The following is a 24,797-nucleotide window of genomic DNA, read 5'->3' on the forward strand; positions in this document are numbered from 1 at the left end:
AAAAGTATGTGATATAACAGGATTTCCAGGGGATAACATTCACTTTTATTTTGTTTCACTGTTGCTTCAGTTCATTAAACATGTGCCAAGTTTTGAAGCCTAAAAAATTAGCTCAGATCCAGACGTAGTAATGCCTGATTAGTGTAATCCTGTTGAAATCAATGGGAATTAACTTGCCATTGCTAATAAGCCCATTGATTTATATGCTTTTGGTATGCAATGTTTTGGATCTGGTCCATTGTAAACAGGATTAATAATGGAATCATGAGTAATAAAAAAATGTGTGTAGGAAACAGTCTGCATCTATAACTTTAAACTTTGATTATAGCAGGTAGTGTAGTTAATAACTGAATTTATTTGAATAATAGAAATGTAAATTAGATTTTAGTTTCAAGTAAAAAGCTTCATTGATGGAATATGACCTTTACTATAAGTAATTCTGGAAAAAATGAATTATCTCATTGTTTATCAGCTCAAATGTTGAATTTATGAATCCTATTAATTTGTAAATACAATTTTTATTTTTGGTTAATACTGGAACTGTAGTGTTCCTTTGTAGAAATAGATATTCCTAATAAGTATAATTTTAATAGAAGGGTATATATAAGCCTGACTGTATTTTCACAAGTTGATATGATGTCCTCTGATATGTTACCTAGGAGTAAACAAAAAAGATATCAAATATATGGAGGTAGCCTATTTTTTTAAAAAACAAATTGACATTTGGTAGCTTATTTCTAATTTCTACATCTGTTTCAAAATCCAGGAAATTTGAAAATAAGACAGACTTTTGATCAGTCATGCTATATGAATAATAAGATCAGTAACCATGTAACCAATGATTTTAGGTTAAAGTGCACAGCATGCTTTCTATAGCTAATTGTAGATGATCTGTGGTGGAACTCCACACAGTGGCCCAAAGTCCTGTTGCTCTTTGGTCCAAAGTCCTCTTTTCTGATGAGAGCAACTTTTGCCAAAAGCACCAAAAACTGGTTCAATGACCGTGGGATTACTGTGCTTGATTGGCCTCTCCATTCTTCCTCCATACTCTGGGTCCTTGGTTTCCAAATGAGATGCAAAAGTTGCTTCATCAGAAAAGAGGACTTTGGACCACTGAGCAACAGGACTTTGGACCACTGTGCTTCATTAAGACCAGGGTCAATGCAGCTGTCTACCAGGAGATTTTGGAGCATTTCATGCTTCTTTCCGCAGACGAGCTTTATGGGGATGCTGACTTCATTTTCCAGCTGCCCATACTGCCAAAAGCACCAAAACCTGGTTCAATGACTGTGGGATTACTGTGCTTGATTGGCCAGCAAACTCGCCTGACCTGAACCCCATAGAGAATCTATGGGACATTGCCAAGAGAAAGATGAGAGACATGAGACAATGCAGAAGAACTGAAGGCCGCTATTGAAGCATCCTGGTCTTCCATAATACCTCAGCAGTGCCACAAGCTGATAGCTTCCATGCTACGCCACAATGAGGCAGTAATTGCTGCAAAAGGGGCCCAAACCAAATACTGAGTACATATGCAGGCTTATACTTTTCAGAGGTCCGATATTGTTCTATGTACAATCCTTGTTTTATTGATTGCATGTAATATTCTAATTTTCTGAGATGGTGGATTTGGGGTTTTCATGAGCTGTACGCCATAATCATCACAATTATGACAAATCATGGCTTGAACTATCTTGCTTTGCATGTAATGCATCTTATCTCATATATTAGTTTCACCTTTTAAGTTGCATTATTGAAATAAATATTTGCACGATATTCTAATTTTTTGAGTTTCACCTGTATAGTAATGTTGCTTAACCTGGAACTCTTTTTATTATTATAATCCTGTGAGAAGGGTTCGTCAATGAAGACTATTCCCATCTCTATTACACTCTGAGAGGCTTGCCACACAGCTTAGTGAAGGTTAGATGGTCTTTAAAAATGGCAGTCATGGTAAGCATTTGGCACATATATGCTATGAGATGAACAAGACCAACTGTGACATTATCTTTGTTTGCCAAAAATAGCATCCTGGAAAGTCTAAAGAAAAGCTTATTATGCTTGTTAACCTCTCCTGTGTCTGCTGCAGAACCATCAAAGAAAGATTCTGTGGCATTAGGATGCAGCTTCCCCTTTCAAGGTCTGCCTAAAGCTCAGACAATTGAAACCCAATACACAGTCAGCAACAAAAGGGAAGGAATAAATAGCTTTGACATGGCCCTGACTGAGGTGGTATTGAAACCTGGTCCTATGCATATGTACTTGCCCTACAAAAAACAAAGTACTCAGCAAAACTAAACTACTTTCATAAGCAGCCTCCCCACTCTCTTGTTTTTCATATATGGCAGAGTAAGGAGGACATACTAAAGCACTAGGTGGAGGCTATACAATACCACCAATGACTATTGAACTAACCCATTTTTTGTATTTACACAATACATTGGACCATAAACTAATAGACTGGGTTTGTGCAGCATACTAAGACCCAAAAAACTAAAGTTAAGTTTTAGCAAACTTAGCATATTGTGTGAATGCAATCTTAAATATGTAAACATCTGATTCGGTATGTTGTCTGAATATAGCTTAAGAAAATCAAGGTGTGAATCCATTAGCTTCATATTGCCACTCTGGGCTCAGCAGAAAATGCTTCCAGATCTTAGTCCCAGCGCTTGGAGGCTTTTGGGTCTGGTAGTTGGAATGAAATAGGCTAAGGGCTAAAGTTGAAGCCAAGCAAGACCAAATTGCTCAGTTTATGAGCTTCAGCACTGCCCCTGAGGGAGCAGACCCATACTATGGGGGTTCTCTTGGACTCCTGGCTGTTGCTAGATGGGCAGGTGGATTCTGTGACCAGGAAACATTTGCCCACCAATTGCAGCTCCTCGAGTAAAAGGATTTGGCCGCAGTGACTCATGTCCATATCACTGTATGGTTAGACTCCTGCACTGCACATATAGTTGGTATAAAACACAAAAGCCTGCTTGGTGACTGCACTAGTTGCTATAATCCATTACATGTATCTCTCAGATCCTGCAACTCAGGTCCAATAGCCTTCTGAGTGCAATTTAAAGTACTAGTTCTGATGAACAATGTGACTTCAAACCAAGCTTCTTCTAGAATTACATATTACATACATCCAAGCAATGTTCACAAGGCGGGGTCTTCATAGCAGTCATGCCCATTATTGTGAATGAAGGTGACTGAGGTGCTTACGCTATGGAATAGTTAATTATACTTTCAATATTTTGCTGTTTTGGGGGGTTTGATTCTAAACTTTTGATAGTATTAGGGTTGCAAGTTCATTTTATTGCATTTTATTACACAGCATCTCTTTTTGTAATTGTTTTTATTGTGGACATTTATTTGTATTTTATTTAGTAAACTGTCAAGAGCATTACTTTTTAAAAAAAATGAAATATATTTTAATAAGATTGCTAATATTCAGACTTTGTTTTTAAATGCTCACTCATATTTAAAAGCTACTGCAAACAGCTTTTTTATGTGAAGGATCATCTTTTTTAAAGCTGTGTGTGTTATTCTCCCATATTCTGAACTAGTATAGTCCCCTATGCTACTGTAGGATTCTAGTATCCCAGTCTTATTTTCTTTGTTGCTTAGGGGAAGAATCAGAATAAATTCAAGGAAAAAATATTTCAAGCCATACAGCTTTCTGGTGTCAACATGATTTTAAAGCTATACATTTTTCTTTAGAAATGTTCCTTATTTCCAGTCCATAACAATGGAACTGCAATAGCAGAAGAGAACTAACCTACATAGTAAAGCTGGCTTGCAGGTTTGCCTATTATTGTTATAGATTATCTTGCCTTGGCACTTCTTTATAGGTTAATAACATTTTTTTTAACTTTAGACACTTCAGTGATATGGACATCCACTTCCCCTGATATACAGTAGTTAACAAGGCATTGATAAAATTAGTATAAATGAAAGGAACAAAATAACCTATAGGGTAATCCACAAATGGACTATTGGGATCATAGCATCTGATTTAGCTAGTTCCCTCTTATTATTTTCCAAATCTGATTAACCCTTTGGAGCTGTTATTGTTTGTCCCTAGAACAAAATATACAATTCCTGGAAAGGGAGAGCAACATGTAGAGCATTTGATGACTAGCAGAATTAAAATGAAACGTATATGGGAAAATCAGCCTTTGTAGGTAAAACACTGCAGAATTTCACATTGTCTTTGTTCTCAAATGTGTTCATTTGTGCATTGCAAGCTACCAAATTTGGAATTGCTATGTGAGCTACGTCATGAATATATGAAATTGCACTGATGTGCCAGGTGTCACATAGTGTTACAACCTTTGATGTTTTAATGAGGTAGCTTTTTATTATTATAGGATGTATAATTGAAAACCAACCAACTAAAATTGGAATAAAATTTCAAATAATGTATTGTTTTCCAATTATGTTCAAGTTATATATGTTACATGTTAACTATAGGCTGAGACAAATTCATTCTAGGGCTTTGCAACCCATTAATGTTGACTGTAACAAGTGAGGATTTGTTTCAAATGCATTGAATGGCCATATAATATGAGATGATTATTTAGATTGAATCACAGAAGAAAATAACACCTAGCAGCCCTTGAATTCAAAATTTCCCTGTGGTTACCAGCTTCAAGGAAAACATAAAAGACAAATAAACTCCATTATCTCTAGCTTATTTTCAGTAAGAAATGCTGCAGTTAAAGCCAGCAAAGCTAACCCTCCTAATGCATCCATCTATTGTTCAAAGTACAGAACAACAATTGGAGGGTGTTCTGGCAGGCTAAAAATAGAAAGGCAGCTGCTGTTGTCGGTTTCTGAGTAACTGAGAATAAAACAATGCTCAAGTATTGTCTACATTACTGGAGTAGTGACATTGGAATCACTTCCAAAGGACCCAAGGGATGGATCAGCAAGTTATTTATAAGTGGATGTCATTTTTTCCCCCAAAGTCATTCCACTTCCTTAGAATTCTTCATCAAGGTTTTTTTTAAAATCAATTATTTTCCAAAAGATTTGGTGGTGGTTGTGATGGCCAAATATATAATGAATGAGGTGAAATTAAAAAGGCAACCATTTCAAATTAGGAATAAACTAGTAGATTTAAGAGAACTCTCAAGACATTTTTTGTCTTGTGGGGAAGTCAAGCACACGTTTATGTGCAGTAGTTTACGAGAACAGTACAAAAGTGGTTATGCCTTTGCCTTCTTCCAGAAACTATGTTCAATTTCCTAGACTAACCTGCCACTCTGGGCTTTCCTAGTAGTCTCTCTAATCAAGCAAATATTAAACAGATCTAACTCTGCTAATCTTTTTTAAAGCCAGTCCCTTTCTGCCTTCTGAAATAGAGATACTCCTCAACCTACAACAGTTCATTTAGTGACCATTCAAAGTTACACCAGTACTGAAAAATGTAACTTATGACCTTCTTAACCACACTTACGACCGTTGTGGCATCCCCATGGTCACATGATCCAAAATTCAGGTGCTTGGCATCTGACTCATATTTATGACTGTTGCTGTGTCCTAGTGTCATGTGATCACCTTTTACAATCTTCTAACAGGCAAAGTCAATGGGGAAGTCAGATGCACTTAACAATTATGTTATTAATGTAACAAATGCAGGGATTCACTTCACTGTGGAAAGAAAGGTCGTAAAACGGGGCAAAATTCATTGAACAAATATTACTTATTAATAGATTTTTGGCTCAATTGTGGTCATAAGTCGAGGACTACAGGTAGTCCTCACATTGTCACATGTGTATTGTCACATCCCCGGAGAATCCCAAATAAATTACTTTAGGAACAAAGTCTGAAAAAATCAGATAAATAATATCAAGCACAAAAATTCAATAGTTCAAATCGTCCGAATAGTTAAAATGAGGTGGATTATTCATGTATGGTACACATTACTTTCGAGGTGGCATGGTGGCTCAATGGTTAGGATGCTGTGCTTGTTGGCTGGAAAGCTGACAACCCAGATCTGAGTCCTAAGTATCTTGATGTTATCCTCTGTTGATGCAGCCCAAGACTGCACTGGCTTTTTTGGTAGCTGCAGCACATTGCTGGCTCATACATAAGTGATGGTCTACCTAGATTTTTATGAAGAGTTACCCGTATTTTTCGGAGTATAAGACACACCTTTTTTTCCTCTTAAAAGAAGCTGAAAATATGGGCACATGTTATACACCGAATACAGCATTTTTGCCTCCCAAAGTCCTGCCCCTTCACCAAAATGGCTGTGCATAGCCTTATGGAAGCTTTCAGAGAGCTCCTGGGGGCTGGGGAGAGCAGAAATGAGTGGAAAACAGGCCGTTTTTTGCTCGTTTTTGCCCCCCCCCCAGCACTCTGCAGAACCCCCCAAGGCTATTCATGCCTCTTTTGGGAAAAAAAACGGGTGCGTTTTTGCAAAAAAACAAGCCATTTTGGGCAGGTTTACAGAGTGCAAAAACTTTTTTTCCCTTTCAGAAAGCTGTTTAGTTAGAGGGATTGATGAGAATTACATTGGTCAAGTGCTGTGCCAGCAAAAACAAAGTTTTAGATGCTACAGCTTGTCAACGATTTTCTTATCCAGCACATGGATAAATACACCAGGAAACATCTACCTACCTACCTATTCTCTCTCTCTCTCTCTCTCTCTCTCTCTCTCTCTCTCTCTCTCTCTCTCTCTCTCTCTCTCTCTCTCCCTACCTACTGTATTTCTCTATCTCTCCCCCTCTATCTACCGATATACCTACTACCTACTCTCTCTCTCTCTCCCCCTACCTATCTAATGTATTCCTCTCTCTTTCTCTTTCTCTCTTTCTCTCTCCCTTTATCTACCTACCTACCTACCTACATAACTACTCTCTCTCTCTCCCTACCTACCTACTGTATTTCTCTCTCTTTCTCTCCCTCTCTATCCCTCTATCTACCTACCTACTTTTTTAAAAAAATTGCCTCTTCAAAACCTGGGTGCTTCTTATACTCCGGTGCGTCTTATACTCTATAAAATACAGTAGTCCCACATATTCTGCACCTATGCATTTAGTTTTTCTTGCCTACATGTAAGGTCTTTTCTCACCACTGAACTGCATCTTGTTGGATAGGGTTAGGGTTAAGGTCATAGCCTTCCAATATAAATTCAAAAGAAAAAAAATCCCTATCCCTAGTTAAATCTGTGTAGAAATATAGTTTCTCCTTGGTTTAACATTGTACCATGTTGATTATTGGACTTAATCACAATTTGTTAAAAGATCTGGAAATTTAGGAGTCTTTCATTGTGTTTGCATATCTCAGTCGGGATAATAGTTTCATACTGTATGTCTTTCTAAAAACAAGTAAAGTCAGCTTAGAAAAAAGCCAGTCTGAGAGAATTGTTCGGGGGAGGGGAGGTGTAAGTTCAGAGCAAATAGCAAGAAGAACCATGGTTCATTGTGCCTCGTGTTTGCCCAGAGGTTAAACTGTTCAGAGCTCAATAAGTCATGCTCTGGCATTGCATGCATGATAATCTACAACAACTGTATGTTTTATACGGGTGACACCCAGCTGCACGCCTGGAATTTGACACGTGCTGCTATTCAAAATAGCACTTAAGAAAAAAGACCTTAGAATAACTGCGGTTCTTTAGAACAACCAGTAGTGCTAGCTACAAGTGTCTAGTATACAACAAAGACCTTAATTACATTGTCCAGAAAGGATTTTAAATATTCTTAGCTGCCATCTTCTTTGCAAATGAATGAAGAACTTTAGCAGCTAACTTTCACAGAGAAGCCCCTGCTTAAAGTCAATTGTCCCCTTGTCCCCACTAAACAGAATCCCAATGATCCCCTGCAATGTAGCTAAGACAAGGCTTTCTTCTGTGTCTCTTTCTGGTTTACTGTACATTCCTTTGGAAAAGGATAATACATTCAGCAAATGCAGCTCATCTCTCAAAATATATGCTGGAGAGATGCTAGTTATAGCTAACACTCATCTGCCTTCAATACAATAATTTATTTGTTTTATTGTCGCATACAATAGTTTTGTTGTGCCAATAATATTGACAGGATGTCAGAAAGTTCATCTGAATTATCCCACCTTTGGAATATGTAACAGAAAAGCTGGCCATAACAAATAAACGATTAGCTTATCTAAATCATCTTAGTCCCTTTCTTTTGGGACTATGCATTTAAACAAGGGCAAGCTTGTCTTTTCTTTTCTTCAAAATGGATGTAGAATGTAGCCAAATTAAGGCATAGAATAGATAAGATAATGGAATCTATGAGTGCATGATCATCTTCATTTAATTTTTTTCTAATAATAAGTAATAAATAATTACTAGGGCTGGGTATTGTTTTGTGTTTAATTTCATAAAGATGCTTTGGAATACAGTGGTGGATATATAGACAACTTTTTAAACTAGCTGTGACTTTTCTCAGAACTTGTGATAACAGTGTAGGGTAGCCACTTGGAAAAGTTTCTGACAAGTGCTTCATTCATGCTCGGAAAAATATTTTGGAATCAAATATGTAGAGCTGCACAGCTCTAGAAAACATAAAAGTACAGTATATATGCTAATTATCTGTCAAAAGTCAGAATGATCTATTCTGAATTGATATAGCAAGTTCTTATTCTAATTTCACCTATCCTGCCTTGAGAATGTTAAAGTATCTATTTTAAATCAACGAGACCTCAGTGTGATTATTTTCCTGGGCTGTGCCCGAGGAATTTTAAAACACTTAAGGTTATCACCAGAAACAGCTTTCAATATGCGAAACCTTGCTGTAACAGGAAGCACAGCTGGGTCTGGTACAATGTATAATACCAAGTAATACTTATCTGCTGCCATCAGAAATCAAAATCCAGTCATTGACAAATACTATAAGAATGTTTGCCACAGATACAGCAATGGAATTTCAACTAGAGAAATGTGCTCTGGTAGAAATAAATTGAGGTAAAATCACTAACAGCAATGTAATTGAAATGCCAAATGGTCAAAACAGTAGGAGCCATCAAGACGAAGCCTACAAGTATCTGAGTATTTTACAATTGGATAAATTCAAGCATGGACAAGTTAAAAAGGTGATTAATGAAGAATATACAATCTACATAAATGGCACTATTTAAATAATGTTTAGGTCATTTGAATTAGATTAGGTCATTTGAATTATCCATATACCATAGTTGCCTCATACATTCCAAAATATTCTCCTTTCAATCCAAATTAGGATAATTTTATAACTAAACATTTTTCAATTTATCCTTTTCTTATAACCATGGTTAAGAAATCTTCTGTTTCTTTCCATTTTTCTTCAACATTATCTTCATCAGGAAAACATTTAGCAAATTATCAGGTCAAGCCAAGTCATTTTGCTACCTGAAGCCACAGGCAAATTGGCATGTCTCCACATCCATGGAAGTTGAATCTTGCTTGTGTTAGGACAGCATCCTCCATACAACCAAAGAGTAGTTTAGGAAGTGCAAAAGAAATTCATGTAGTCTATAGGGACATTTCCTCCAATGGAGAAGGATTGTTGAGGGGGTTCAGGAGGAATGGTGTGTAGGATTCTTGACCTTCTGAAAAGAGGTCAAAACATGGCTCTGCAGCCTTGTGTGGGGAACCTAAAGGAGTATGCCGTCATGGCCATTTTGGACAATAGAACGTGTTTTGTCCTCCTTTTCATTGTAAAAAAGTTGGTCACCTTAGTCATGGAGCCCTCCGTTGGCTTTCATAAACCAATTTTTAACAGGATTAAAATTGCCTCCTCAAATATTTTCTTGCCTCTTCAAAAAAATTTATAATTGTATAATCTTTAAAAATAATTTTAAAATTATTTTAATTCTCATATACGGTTTTATATATTTTGATACTGTGCTGTATATCACCCACAGTCCCTCTTTGAAGAAAATGGGTGGTCCAGAAATGCCAAAATATAAATAAATATAAATATTGCAGTTAATTTTCCCTTCTCATCCCCCAGAATCTTCCGCCTGAGCATAAAATACTACAAAGTTAGAGGAGTCATAGTTGTTCTTGGTACCATTAATATGGCCCCAGGATTGAGGGGTGAGGAAAGGATGAAAGGATGTGAGATCTCTGAACACTGCTGGATAAGTGTCCAGTCTTACAAAATGGAAACATGCTTGAAATAGCTTCTCCATAGATTGCCTCTATCTAATCTCTGAGTTAGCCTCCTTGCTCCAGTCACTTCTCACAGCAGCTGATAGGCAAGATCTGTTGAGTGCAGAACCTTTCAGCAAATGACCCAACAGCTTGCAGTTGTCTCACTTCCTGCATCTAATCAGAGCTTCTTAGCAGAGAAATATTTCTTCAGAGGGGTGTCTGGTAATTAGCAATAGCCTAACAGTCTACCTTGGGATTTTATACAAACCCATGTAACCTGTGATGGAATTCTCCATCCATAAAAGCCTTGCAAACCTTTGTTTCCCACCTGGTATGCTGCCTTCTTTAAAGAAGATTTAACTGCTGTGGTTTTAAGGTGCTATATTTAATTTGTGTATTATTTATTATGTGCATTGCATTTATGTCCAGCCTTCTTCTTGAGAGCTCAAGGTCAGTTATATGGATTTTTCTCTAATCTGATCCTCATTACAATAACCTTGTGAGCTATGTTGGGAAATAATGACTCACTGAGTGATTATGAGGTCCATAATAAAGTGGGGACTAGAACCAGTCTCCATGTTTTAAATGGAATACCTTAACTAGCACTGCACATTTAGTATATATAGGTGTACTATACATGTGTCATTCTCTCTCTATATATCCAATTACCTTATGTATTTCATTGTATTTAAGTACAATGATAATAAAAATTATACTTATGTAAGGTTTCTGGATTTCTCAGATTAACTCTGCTGATGTTTATGCCACTGCTCCTATAGAGACCGATGTAAAATATAGCATAGAGCAAAAATATCAACAGATTTATTCCCAACAGATTATCCTCAGAAAGGATATCAAATTGGCATTATCTGAGATGAAATATTTAAAGTTAATTATGGATCCTGTATATGCTAAATGCATTCATTTATTTGCTTGGCTATCCTTGTATTATTTTAAACCCATTATTAATTTACATATATACTCATACAGTATATAAACCCATATGCAAATAAGTTGAACCTGATTTGTTAGGTACATTTTGGTACCAAAAATTCCTGGCCTATTCACAAGTTTATAAAAATAAAACCTTTAGGAGAGTTTGAAGGCCCATCTCCACAATTATTTAACTTAATGAAATTAAAAGTCTATATAACTCTCCTATTCCTATTCAACTTTCACCCCAACTGGAACATTAATTATGGTTTTATTTGATTTTTGAACAACCCTATCTGCTACCATAATACCTTAACAATTCAACAAAGGCCATATATTTTATTTTATTAAATGTAGAGCCAGTCAATCCTTATGACCCTGGATACACAACAGAAGCAAAAAGCCATTCACTGTTTCAAGTCTTGTCAACATTGTCCAATGTCAAACAAGGAGCCATGAGGAGTATTAAGCCACTGTGTTTATCTGAATGGTGTTGACTGCCACTAATTCATTTTGTCATTTAAAATATAGCAGCAGTAGTGTCAAATCCACTTTTGGGGAAATATTTTCTTTTGTTCAACTCCCTAAAAGGGAGAACAAAATGCAATCTCAAGATTGTTTGCAGGTCACCTATCAGAAATCAAATTTACTGGGATCCCTGCTAGACAAAGATCTACTCTAAATAATAATACATGTTTATATTCACCCAACTGGGAATGTTGCTAGAGTATGTTTTTCCACCTCTCATTCAATTGTGTCTGATGCTTGGAGACAGCCTGGACAAGTCCCTATAGTTTTCTTGGCAAGGTTTTTCAGAAGTGGTTTGCCATTGCCTCCTTCCTAGGGCCAAGACAAAATGACTAACCCAAGATCACCCATCTGGCTTCATGCCCAAGGAAGGACTAGAACTCACAATTTCCTGGTTTCTAGTCTGATGTCTTCACTACTACACCATAATGGTTCTCTAGAAGATGTTTAAGTTTAGAGTCTATAAAAGCTTTCAAGGGAAAATAGTTTTTTCAGTAGTCCCATGTGTATTAATTTATACATACTCACTAATGCTATCCAAGCATATTAAGGAATTATCCAGAGTGTGTACCCCCCATGTATAAATTTGTTAATTTACCTACAAATTAGAAGGCGGAATTAGTACCATTGGGTGAATGCCAAAAAGCACTTTATTTTTTCCATCTGCACATCCCTTTTCCTTTGATACAGAACTTTCTCAGCTGCAGCTAGTAAGTTTTTAGCAACTCCCAAACCACTGTGCAAAACCACCCTTCAGCAAAATACAATTCCTGTTTAAACTGCATCACGGCATTGCCATTATTTTATCCTATGCTCTAGATCTGCTTATCTCTTTGCCTTTCTTTTGGCATTTAGATAACCTGAAAATTCATAATATATGTTTGCTGGAGTAGAAAGAACAGCAAATATTTTCCATTGTAATGAACACTGCTTTGTAAATCAGCAACTTTATCCTAATATTTAGTTTATCACAAATTCATTATGCTTTGAGGAACACCTACATTTTAGAGTTGGGCTTATAGTTTGTAACTGAAGGGCTGCAAAACTAAAACAGCCTGAGGTGCTAATTCACCAGTATATGGACTGGGAAATCTCTCTCTCTCTCTCTCTCTCTCTCTCTCTCTCTCTCTCTCTCTCTCTCTCTCTCTCTCTCTCTCTCTCTCTCTCTCTCTCTCTCTCTCTCTCTCTCTCTCTCTCTCCCTCCCTCCCTCCCTCCCTCCCTCCCTCTCCCTCCCTCCCTCCCTCCCTCCCTCCCTCCCTCCCTCCCTCTCCCCCCCTCTCTCCCTCTCCCTCTCTCTCCCTCTCTCTCCATCTCTCTCTCTCTCTCCATCTTTCTCTCTCTGATGGTTAAAACAGACTGGCAATTCTGTAAGCGGAGAATCCAGTTCCTCTCAGATTTTCCTTTCACTCCAAATCAGATTTCTTACATATTTTAATCACAATGTCTGAAATAATACCAAGCAAGATCAGAACCACAACTACAGTATGATTGGGTTTGTATCAGGACCCTGAGATTGCCAGAGTCATTGGCTAAAGAAAAATATCACTCTGGCATCCTTTTCAAAAAACTACCTTCTCGGTAGGTATCGAAGGCCTGCCAGAAGTTGAAAGAATGACAAAGGTGGATCAACAGAAGCTTCTCATCTAACCCATTTATTTTTTAGAATGGCTTGGAACTCAAAGTCTTATGCTGCCCCAAGAGCGTCTCTCTCCCTGCCTTTGTGATTGCCTGACAATATGGGGTAAAAATAACCAGCCTGCATCGGCAGAGAGATAAAAGTTTGCCTTTTGTGTCTCTATGGGCAGTAGGATAGCAGCACCAATGGAGCTGTGTGGATATGACACATGGGAATTTCTGACATATCTCTCCCTATCCTGACCTTGACAGGCACAATAAAAAGGGGCCTCACGGCACACACACACACAGAGTCACTCAGCCCCATAGCCCAGGTTGGTAATAAAAAGCATGTTTGTGTTGCACGTCTGTCCTGTCCTGTCTTGTCCTGAAGCCCTGCTTCTTTTTTACAAAAAGGGAGGTAGAGAAACATGAACTATTGTCTGGAAGACAAACTTGGGAGTCATAATATGGCTAAAGGGACTATGAAAAGAATGTACACTTATGATGTGTGGAAAGTCATGGGTGGCAGCAGGTGTAACTAAAATTGTGATCATTTCAGTATGAATGTGTGGATGTGAAGATATTATCTGTTGCTATAGCAAGGCTTAGTAACAATAGCAGTAGTTGGGACTTTTAAAATGAGTGATGTTAATAATCTTGCTGCAGTTACCATAAATTTATCTTAATAGTTCTGGGGTGTGTGTGATAGAACAGATGCATAGGCTTTCATGATATCTTGTAGTGTTACTTGCCACTGTGGTAACCTATCACACAGGATGCTAACTCTGCCAAATTCCTTTGAGGTGTAAGCCAGCAAAGACATGAAACTAAGATAACTTACAGCCTATTGCTGGGGTGTTCATTAAATACATATGGACCAACTAGTAATTTTTTTCCTGGGATGCTGATGCCGTTCAAATAAACCTAAAGAACTTGCATCTTGGTCTGATTTTTGATATTATACAATGGGCATACATTCTTCATTATTTAATATAATCTCGCTATGCTTTCTGATTGTATATAGTTTTAAAAAGCACGCGGAGGAGTGATAGGAATAAAAAAAATGTATTATATAATTAAAATTAGCACATATATGTGGCTAGTTTTATAATTTGGAATAAATATGATGCAGTGTATAAATATTAGAACACTATTTTTTAATTTATGGAATACATAAATTTGCATGCTTTCATATCATCCAGCTTTCATATCATCCAGCAATTAAAAGGTTGGTGAACCATTACAGGACATATACATACGGTTTGGCTGTCTTTTTGAGTAAAATATATTTTTCTTTCTTTCTTTCTTTTTTGTCTTTTTATACTCTAGGGTAGTTGGCTGATCTGTTTGCTGCTGACTAGGCTTTATCCTTCCAATAGTCAATATGAGTAGGATGGACAGGGAAGAATTTGGGGAGGCTGCCGAGTACCTCCGGAAAAGTTATGAGGAGTTGATGAAATATCAGACTATGGCATTTGATGGTAAGACCACTTTTTTTTTAGCATCGAAAGGACTTCAACGCCACGATCCATTTCTAATATTGCTTCTTGGGTATAAGAATTCTGCACCTTTTTAAAAATCCATTTAAAATGTTGAGCCATAGAGACTGAGGCAACTAGATTAAGAGTTAAACAATTCTGCTTAAACAGCTATTTTCTTTAGTTATTTTGGTTGTAATGGAGAGTGCAGTAAAATGATTGTAGCTCCATCTTTATGTTATGTTGATGTTCTGTCTGTTACTATGCTATAATTATCTGAATTGTGAAGTGTCTGGTTTAGCATTTACTTGCTTTTGATTTATATTTAGGAAAACATTAATTTAGGATGGTTTATAAACAGGCTTATAATTGCCACGCATGAGTTCAAATTGATAATCAACCGTTCCGAAATAGGTACCTGTGATTTGCATTTATCACAGCAACTGCGGGACAACTCAAATGTATATATTAAGCAAGTGCACGAAGTATGAAATGGAATTTCTTGCTTCCTAAAATATTGAAAATATTTCATGAAATTGAGAAACATATAATCAAAGAATTGGATCCTTCAAGTTCAATTTGTATGCATGATACAGGAATCCAAATAAAGCATCCCTTAAGATAGTTGTTTAGGCGCAAAATATATTGCTAAGGAAGTTGTCAAACATCCAACAGATAACGATTTATAGTAGGGATGAATACTAGATTCTTTACATATGCCTTTCTACCCTGACCTTATCATATGAAACAGCAGTTACCTTATTGCCATTGCCACTTAAAGAAGTGATCTGGCTTATATTACAATAAATAGAAAGAGTTATACATAAGAAAAGGAGGAAAATCATGATATTGTTCATTCCCAACTTTTCCATTTGACTGGTTCTTAAAGGGAAACATATCATATACAAATTTACAAAAGAAATGGATAAATATTCCTGGATAAATTTTAGGAAAGCTTGCAATCTTTGGGCATCTCTTGAAGCTGTGATTAGAAATTGCATGAATGGGCTATTTAGAAATTTCTATTTTGCAAAATTCTCTGCAATCATACATGCAGCCTATTTAAGTCCCATTGAAGTAAATAGGATTAATGCAATCTAAATATATTCAGGATTGCAATCAGTGCCCATCCATTTTTTATACAAGCAAATGCATGTTTGCTTTTTGTCAAATATGGAAAATGACCTTTCAGATGTTGCTGATGGATGAGAAATGCAGAAAGAACATGCTTTTAGTTGCCTTAAAAGACATTTTCCCCTTGACTAGATTCTAATATTGCTCACCATTGACTTCATTTGCTGGTATTATACAGAATTTTATATATAGAAAGCCACACACTTCTTTCTGATAGAGATGAAAGAATGCTAAACATTTGTTACTACAAAATTAGACCCTAAGATTATTGAATATTTTACCCAATCTTCATTATATAGCCAAATCTTCATTTTTTGCAATTATTTTTAAAAGATCTAATATTATCTATATTTTTGAGCAGACAATGATTAATCAAAATATTGTAATTCAAAAATTTGCAGAGAATTTTAATTTGCAAAATTTTAAAATCTATTAATTTTAATTCTAGACCTTGAATTATAATATTAATAACAGAAATATCAATTCCAAAATTAATAGGAATAAATTAAACATAAATAAATATTCAAATCACAGCATTTCCTCCATTCAGTAACTGAAGAATTAAAGGAACAAGAATAACGTTATGCAAAATATTTCTAGATCGTAAAATAATTATGTATGGTACCTGTATCATCTAATATCTATTTGTACAACTTAAAAAAAATTGTTTATGTTCTTTTTGTCTCTTTGTTCATAAAGGAAAGAAAAGAGCCTGGATTCCAGATGAAAAGGAGGCTTTTATTGAAATTGAAATTAAAGAATCCTCTGGTGGCAAAGTCACAGTGGAAACCAAAGATAAAAAGGTAAAAAAAAAATCCAACATACCAAATAATAGCCAAATAGGAAACTGAAAAGGAAAGTTACATTTGCTCAACATTGTGCAGAGGAGATGAAAAAAGGAGAATGCATCTAAATATGGCATACAGTCTAAAATTATGATTTTGCTGATTATGAATTTGTGTAAAAAGGATTCAGCAGGAAAAGTATCCTTTGTTATTTGATGTCATTACATCGGGAATGTAGAGTTGCAATTGAATAGATAAGGGGCGTTTGAGAATGTTTTACCTGTTTAGCACTATTGTTCAAAATATTAAAAGTAAGGTAAAGCTTTCCCAGTTTAGTCATGTCCGACTCTAAGGCACGATGCTGATCTCTATTTCGCCCAGGGAGCCAACTACCCTGTTTTCCCAAAAATAAGACCTCCCCGGATAATAAGCCCAATCGGGTTTTTGAGCGCATGCACTAAAATAAGCCCTCCCCTGAAAATAAGCCCTCCCCCATCACATCCCCTCTACACATGTATACATTTGAAAAGAAGTCCTATAAGGCAAGGTGTTAAAAGGATAAAACCAAAACTCCCTCTTTTTAACAACTATAGCAAGATTATACAGGCATACTATGTTGTATTTTTCATACATCTGCTACAATGAACTTGATTTTTCTAATGTCAAGAAAGGCTAGAAAAACAATATGCCATGCTTTCTTCTCAATTCTGTTAGGTTTATCTAATTATATGGAAAAAGCTATCACCTAAGTTGCATTTATTTGGGATGTTAAATTTATTTATTTATCAAATTTATTGACCACCCATCTTGCCATAAGGTAACTCTGGGCAGCTGACAGTTACATATAAGCTAAAACATAAAAAAGTTAAAAACAAACATTAAAACCAAAGATACATGGGGAGGGTGGGGGCGGAGTTGGGGGAGAATTGTGATCTGTTTGTTTTTACTCAACGACCTCCATTGCACTGTTCCCCAACTGGAGCCCCAAGACAATTGGCAAAGTCACATCATTAGGCCCTTACAGATAGGTAGGAGGGATGGGGCAAACCTTACATTGGTGGGGGCAAGATATTCCAGATAAATGATATATTAGAACAAGCAATTATGTTTACTAAATTTGCATTTTTAGCATCAAAATGCTTGTATAAAATTATGTTACATTTTGTTCTGTATAAGTGCTGCTCTTACTTAGAATAAGAATATTATTAATTATTTTTTTCCCATTTTTTCTTTTTAAAGCAACGTTATTCAACTTTCATTATTTTTAACTTTGTCTAATAAAAGAGCTTCTCAAATGGATAAGCAAGCAAGCTAATACAATACAACAATACAATACAATAAAATAGCAGAGTTGGAAGGGACCTTGGAGGTCTTCTAGTCCAACCCCCTACCTAGGCAGGAAACTCTATAGAGTTTCAGACAAATGGCTATCCAACATCTTCTTAAAGACTTCCAGTGTTGGGGCATTCACAACTTCTGGAGGCAAGCTGTTCCACTGATTAATTGTTCTAACTGTCAGGAAATAATGATAATGTATGACAATTTCTCAGGGGTGAAATGCTACTGTTTGGACCAGTTTGCCCAAACCGGTAGTAAAAAATGCTACCAGTTCGGGTGAACTGATATTTCTGATGATCAGCTGGGCAACGATCAGCTGTGATGCATGATTTATATTAGCTAGAATCGTCAGATTTCCTACTTTCTAACTAATCTAAATTGCGTGGCACAGTGGATCCCCCCCTTGCTGTTCTACTTACCTTTGCAGATTCAGAATGGATATAAGAGAAAAAAGAGTTATGAAGTAAAACGTGTCTTTTAGATGAGAGGTGATGTGGACCACATACAAATGTTCTTCATTATAAGACTAAATGGAGGAATGCTCTTTTAGAACTTTTGATATGTTAGTTTTGATTCTTATCTGCCTTATGTATTTTATATGAACAAACGATACTCTGAAATAACTACCTGCGTAAGGTATTTTCTACTCTGAAATATGAGGCACATGCAGCAGTGTCTTTGCTGATCTTAATGGTTGCCCAGGTCTATAAGAGGGAAGGTCATCTAGCAGGGGTCTTTGGGATTTAAATGTCAAAAGTAAAAGTTGGATCCTCTTTTAGTTTTAAGATAAACTTACAAAGCTGTTTGGTGGCGGAAGCTTTCTAGGATTTCAGAAAGTGTTTTCATAGCCTTTCTGGAGATGCCAGGGTTTTAACTGGAGACCTACATGCAAAGCTGATAAGCTGCCCAGGAACAATAAAATGTTCTTCTAATGTGTTAGTTTCAAGTATCTTAATAAGTCACCCAGATCAAAGAACAGTAGATTATTCATTTAAAAGCAAGTAAATAAATATAAGATGTATAAACCTCTCTCTCTAGCTATATGCATCTGAGTTCCTAACTATGTTTTTAACTACTAGACATTGCTGTCTCGTTAAGCTACTACTGACAAGAACTGTTTTCTTTTCATAAGAGTAGCAACATTTCTTAAATACAGTTCATTCTAATCAGGCACAGATGTGTAATATGATAGTTATTCTAGTTCTTGGATTTATAGAATTATATACTTCAGCTGTTTAGCTAAATATCACCAAACCCTCCTGTTTGAAACTCTGCAGAATATTATTTTGTTTGGGTTATATTTATCCACACAAACCCACAATGGCAGCAGCCACATTATATCATGGGAGTGACTGCATTGTAATTCAGGAGCCATGGCAAGATTTGACTACTCAGTTCTTTAAGAATCTGATCCTGAAAGTCAATGGGAGTTACTCCCATGTAAACTGATATAGGATTGGGTTGCTAGTGGATTCCTCATCAATTACTACTCTGCCTTCAAATATTTCCAGTCTAGCATTGAGGGATATAAAATTAATATAAAACAATTCTTTGAACTAACTTTATAAGGAGGCAAGCTTCCTATAAGAGGGTGAAATATTGACTTGGAAAAGATTCAATGGATAAAGCTTCTTTTCTTTCATGAAATACAGCTCTCAGTAGTATTGTAATTCACATTGGATTAATGATGATAAATAACAAATATTTTCTTGAAAAATTTAAAGAAGGAAACCCCAATTTTCCCAAGATGATGTTTTGTGACCAAATAATTAAATTAACACATATTTTTGTTAACTTTTTGTCAAGCATTTATTAAATGAAGCACAGGAATATTTAGGACCTACCTTTATTAAAGCCCATGACACTGAAAAAGGAATCTTAAGAACCAAGCTTCAAACAAAATTATATATGAATGAAGTGCAATGCCCCTTTAGGCATTGCACTTTATACATATATAGTGGCAGGGGTGAAATTCAGCAGGTTCTGACAAATTCTGGAGAACAGGTAGCGGAAAGTTTGAGTAGTTCGGAGAACCGGCAAATACCACCTCTGCCTGGCCCCAGTAGTTCCCCACTTCTGGGAATGGGGATTTTGCAGTATCCTTCCCCTGCCATGCCCACCAAGCCACGCCCACAGAACCGGTAGTAAAAAAAAAAGAATTTTACCACTGCCCTGAGGCTACTCCCTCCGAGAGCCTTCCAGGCAATGAGCATTTCAAGTGAACAATATAGGGACTGAATTCCATTTTTAGATGCAGAAACCCAGCCTGACATCCCCCTTGTTAGAACCTGCAGAAATATGCAGAACTTTTCTTTCTCTGATACCCAAATTCAGTGTTATAGTGGAAACAGAAAACGAGAAGATCTCAAAGTAGCCTGGGCAGAATGAGACAATATTTAATCCATTGGATCAAAAGCATATCCATTTCCAAAGCAAGCCTTAACCCGGGGAAAGATTTAAGCCACCACCTCACAACAAAACAATGCATTGCCCTCACTTCTATAGTCTGGCCTAGAAAAAAAAATACTGTGGTTGGAAGTTCCAAGCAAGTGGAAAAACTGTCCTGTTGGGCAAATATATTTTGAAAAGTTATGCCTATGTATTTGATAGAAAGTTTTAACAAGATAAAAGCAATACAAATATTAGAAAAAAGAAAATAAACAATAGTGAATAAGTAATAAAAAGAAACAGAAAAAATGTTAAGATTATTATATTATTATAACAGATTATTAAGCTTGTGATCTTTTTGATAGTGTAGTTAGTGATTTTTCTCTAATCAAACGTTAATTTTGCCATCTTTGCTAGTTCTATCATCTTCACCAACCATTCTGCTCTTCTGGGTATTTCAGAATCTTTGGTTTTTTTGCACATATAATAGTCTATCTGAATTTCTTTCTAAAATCAAAAAAATCTTACAATGTATATATTTTTAAATGCATAGCCTATTTATACATTATTTTGTGTAATTATAAATTAACGTAATACAGTCTTCAACATATATGAATCCTGGAAACATTTTTGTTAGTTTATGAATATTTTACTTCAATCTCACTTTATCTGGACATCTAGGAATCTTGGACAGTACCCAGCAGCAGCAGATATGAATCTGGTATCCAATGCTATCCACAGCTGGAGCCAAGGAAACTTAGAATGATGCAAGCATTATCACAAGTCCTCCTCTTTTTCTAGATGGATTGTGATAAGGGCTAGAGTTAAACCACTACATTATGGTGTAGAGTCTGCTTTAATCTGCTCCATGTACAAAGTTCAGCTGAATTTCTGAGATCCATAAGTTTTGTTAGTTATTAAAATTTAGGTTGTTAGTACTATGTAAGGATTAAGAATCATCGATGAATTATTCTTTAGTTGAAAGTTTCCAAAGTAGTTAGTCTATGGACCCAATAAAAACCCCAATAGAAATAATAAAGACAATGCTGAAATTTATCATAATAAGAAATAAATGTCAAAATGTTATAATATTTTAATAAATAGGTTTGTGGATTAGAGCCTACATCATCAATTAATAGCCTCATTGTCATGTAAGTTATGTGATTTAACAGCTGCATGCTAGATCTTTAAGGATTTTCTTTGAGCTTATGGATCATACATAAACAAGATAGGTTCTTGTATTTTCATCAGTTTGTTTAATTCCTCTAGACTCTTGTGGTTAAAGAAGATGATGTTCAACCTATGAATCCTCCAAAATTTGACATGATTGAAGATATGGCTATGTTAACTCATCTCAATGAGGCTTCAGTGCTGCATAACCTGAAAAGGCGTTACACCAAGTGGATGATCTATGTAAGTTAGAAGGATAAACACTGTTGATTATACTGTATTGCATTCTGTGTGTGAAACAAGTTTTAGATTTATTCATTATACCAAATAGTAAGATTGTGTGTTATAAAACTCCCAACTGCTAACTTTAATTTCATTAGAAATAATCATTTTTAACAAAATATTACATATTTAAATCCTAGATGAATTTGAAATATGGTACTAGAATTGAAATATTTTCCATTAATACTTCTTCTTTAAATTACCGTATTTTTCAGAGTATAAGATGCATCTTTTTTCCTCAGAAAAGAGGCTGAAAATCTGGATGCGTCTTATACACTGAATAAAGCATTTTTTGCCTCCTGAAGCCCTGCTCCTTCACCAAAATGGCCGTGCATACCCTTATGGAGGCTTTCAGAGAACTCCTGGGGGCTGGAGAGGGGAAAAATGAGCAAAAAATGGGCCGGTTTTTGCTCAATTTTGCCCCCCCCCAGCCCTCAGCACTCTATAAGCCTCCATAAGGCTATGCATGCAATTTTTTTGATAAAAACCGGGCCCGTTTTTGCAAAAAAAAAAAGGGGCCATTTTTGGGAGGTTTGCAGAGTGCAAAAACTTTTTTTCTCCTTTTTGGAAAGTTCTTTAACTGATTGATGAGAATTACATTGATCAATTGCTGTGCCAGCAGAAACAAAGTCTTGGGTGCTGCAGATTGTCAGGAATTTCCTTCTCCAGCACATGGATAAATACATCTGAAAACATCTACCTACCCACCTACGTTCTCTCTCCCTACCTACCTACTGTATTTCTCTCTATATATATCTATTTCTCTCTCTCTCTCTCTCTCTCTCTCTCTCTCTCTCTCTCTCTCTCTCTCTCTCTCTCTCTCTCTCTCCCTTTATCTACCTACCTACCTACCTACTCTCTCTCTCCCTACCTACCTACTGTATTTCTCTCTCTTTCTCTCCCTCTCTATCCCTCTATCTACCTACCTACTTTTTTAAAATTTGCCTCTTCAAAACCTTAGTGTGTCTTATACTCCGGTGCGTCTTATACTTGGAAAAATATGGTAAATCCTTATCAGTAGGGCCAAAAAATGATTTAATGCTGATTCTGAGGTTTTCTTTTGGGTGGGGGTGTCTTGAGCAACCTTCTGTCTTTGGACATTTTCCCAGAAAGTACCAACCTTTTCCTTGTTGCTGTCATTGCTACCCCCTCCTTTTTGCACCCTCTTTAAGCAAAGGAAGTAATAAAAAGAATAGATCAGTGGTAGTCAACCTGGTCTCTACCGCCCACTAGTGGGAGTTCCAGCTTTCATGGTGGGCGGTAGGGGTTTGCTGTAACTCTGCTTTATAAATTTTATAAAGTAAAGTTACTTCCCTACTTTATAAATCACCATTACTGTGGACCCGGAGGACGGTTAGAAAACTTTACTTCTAACAGAGGTACAAAAGTGGGCGGTAGGGATAAAAAGGTTGACTACCCCTGGAATAGATAGTATTTTCTCACTATTGTTTATTTGAAGAAACAGATGAACTGAACTAGGAGGTGGAACAGAGAGAATAAAAATCTCTTTAAGAGTTGGCAATGTGCCCTCTACTGGAGTGTGTGCCTTGCATTTGGTTAATGAACTGTACTACGGTATTTGTGTCAGCCTGGTTTACGTTTCTCATAGCTATGCTGTTTCTTTCTTCTCAGACCTATTCAGGTTTGTTCTGTGTCACCATAAATCCATATAAATGGCTTCCAGTCTATTCAGCTCCTGTCGTAGCAGCTTATAAAGGCAAGCGGAGGTCTGAGGTCCCGCCCCACATCTATGCCATTGCAGACAATGCCTATAATGACATGCTGCGCAGTAAGTGTCTAATCCAATTTTTACAAAAAAATTGTGGGAATAAAACTGAACACCTGATTTTAGTCCTATTCTTCACACTTCCCAGTTGGAGTCAATATGAAAGGGATTGCATACCAACAACACATAGAGAGACCTGGGAATTTTACACAATTGTTTTTCAACTTTGAATGCTTTTTAACATTGCTGTTAAAGAGTTGTTCGTCTCTTCATATGTACCTAGCAGATCTAGTTATCTGAAAATGAAAAATTCAGAAGGAAGAGAAAATGGCTTTTAGAGGCAGCACAGACTTGCATAATAATTTTATCTAAAGCAGGGGTGTCCAAACTTGGGAACGTTTAAGACTTGTGGACTGCAACTCCCAGAATTCCCCAGCCAGCCATGCTGGCTGGGGAATTCTGGGAGTTGAAGTCCACAAGTCTTAAACGTTCCCAAGTTTGGACACCCCTGATCTAAAGCAAAGGCATGCAGTAGAGTTCAGCAATTACTTCTGTGATTTTAGAAAATCTGCATTATTTGCCAATATGAAACTAGCTGTTGAATTTTGGGGCTCCCTGTATCACAACCTATACTATTGACACGTTTAGTACAGGTAGTCTTCGACTTACAACAGTTCATTTAGTGACCATTGAAAGTTACAATGGCACTGTAAAAAATGACTTATGGCCATTTTTCACACTTACGATCATTGCAGCATCCCCATGGTCATGTGATCAATATTCAGATGATTGGCAACTGACTCATATTTTTGATGGTTGCAGTGTCCCATGGTCATGTGATCACCTTTTGTGACCTTCTGAACAAGCAAAGTTAATGGGGAAACCAGATTCACTTAACAACCGTCTTACTAACTTAGGAACTGCAATGATTCACTTAACAAGTGTGGTAAAAAAGGTCGTAAAATGTGGCCAAATTCATGTAACAAATGACTCACTTAACAATATAAATTTTGGGCTGAATTGTGGTCATACAGTATGTTAGGTACAGCACCTGATACAAATGTTCAGTGCATCTCTCTCTGTGTGTGTGTCTCTCTCTGTGTATCTCTCTGTCTCTGCCTCTCTGCCTCTCTGCCTCTCTGTCTATCTCTCTGTCTCTTTCTCTCTCTTCTATCTCTGTCTCTCTTTCTTTTTCTCGTGTGTGTGTGTTGAAATCTTCATCTTAATTTCTATGGTGAACACAAAATGTCTGCATAAGGACAGTTTTTTATGACTCCATCTGAATAGCTATTAAAATATGACCATACAAATAAGCATATTAGACAGG

General features: G+C 36.5%; 1 protein-coding gene across 1 annotated transcript in view; it reads left to right on the forward strand.

Moving 5' to 3' along the window:
* The first annotated feature begins 14,498 nt into the window (after positions 1-14,498).
* MYH7B (myosin heavy chain 7B) overlaps positions 14,499-24,797 on the forward strand; it is a 52,209-nt gene continuing 41,910 nt past the window's right edge. The window contains exons 1-4 of the mRNA XM_081948061.1: positions 14,499-14,650; positions 16,481-16,584; positions 21,562-21,705; positions 23,377-23,533. Of these exons, the coding sequence (XP_081804187.1) occupies positions 14,554-14,650; positions 16,481-16,584; positions 21,562-21,705; positions 23,377-23,533 (502 nt within the window). The 5' untranslated portion in view covers positions 14,499-14,553. The remainder of the gene's footprint in view (positions 14,651-16,480; positions 16,585-21,561; positions 21,706-23,376; positions 23,534-24,797) is intronic.

Source organism: Natrix helvetica, assembly GCF_964273705.1.
Source record: "Natrix helvetica genome assembly, chromosome: 3".
NCBI classification, from domain to species: Eukaryota; Metazoa; Chordata; class Lepidosauria; order Squamata; family Natricidae; genus Natrix; species Natrix helvetica.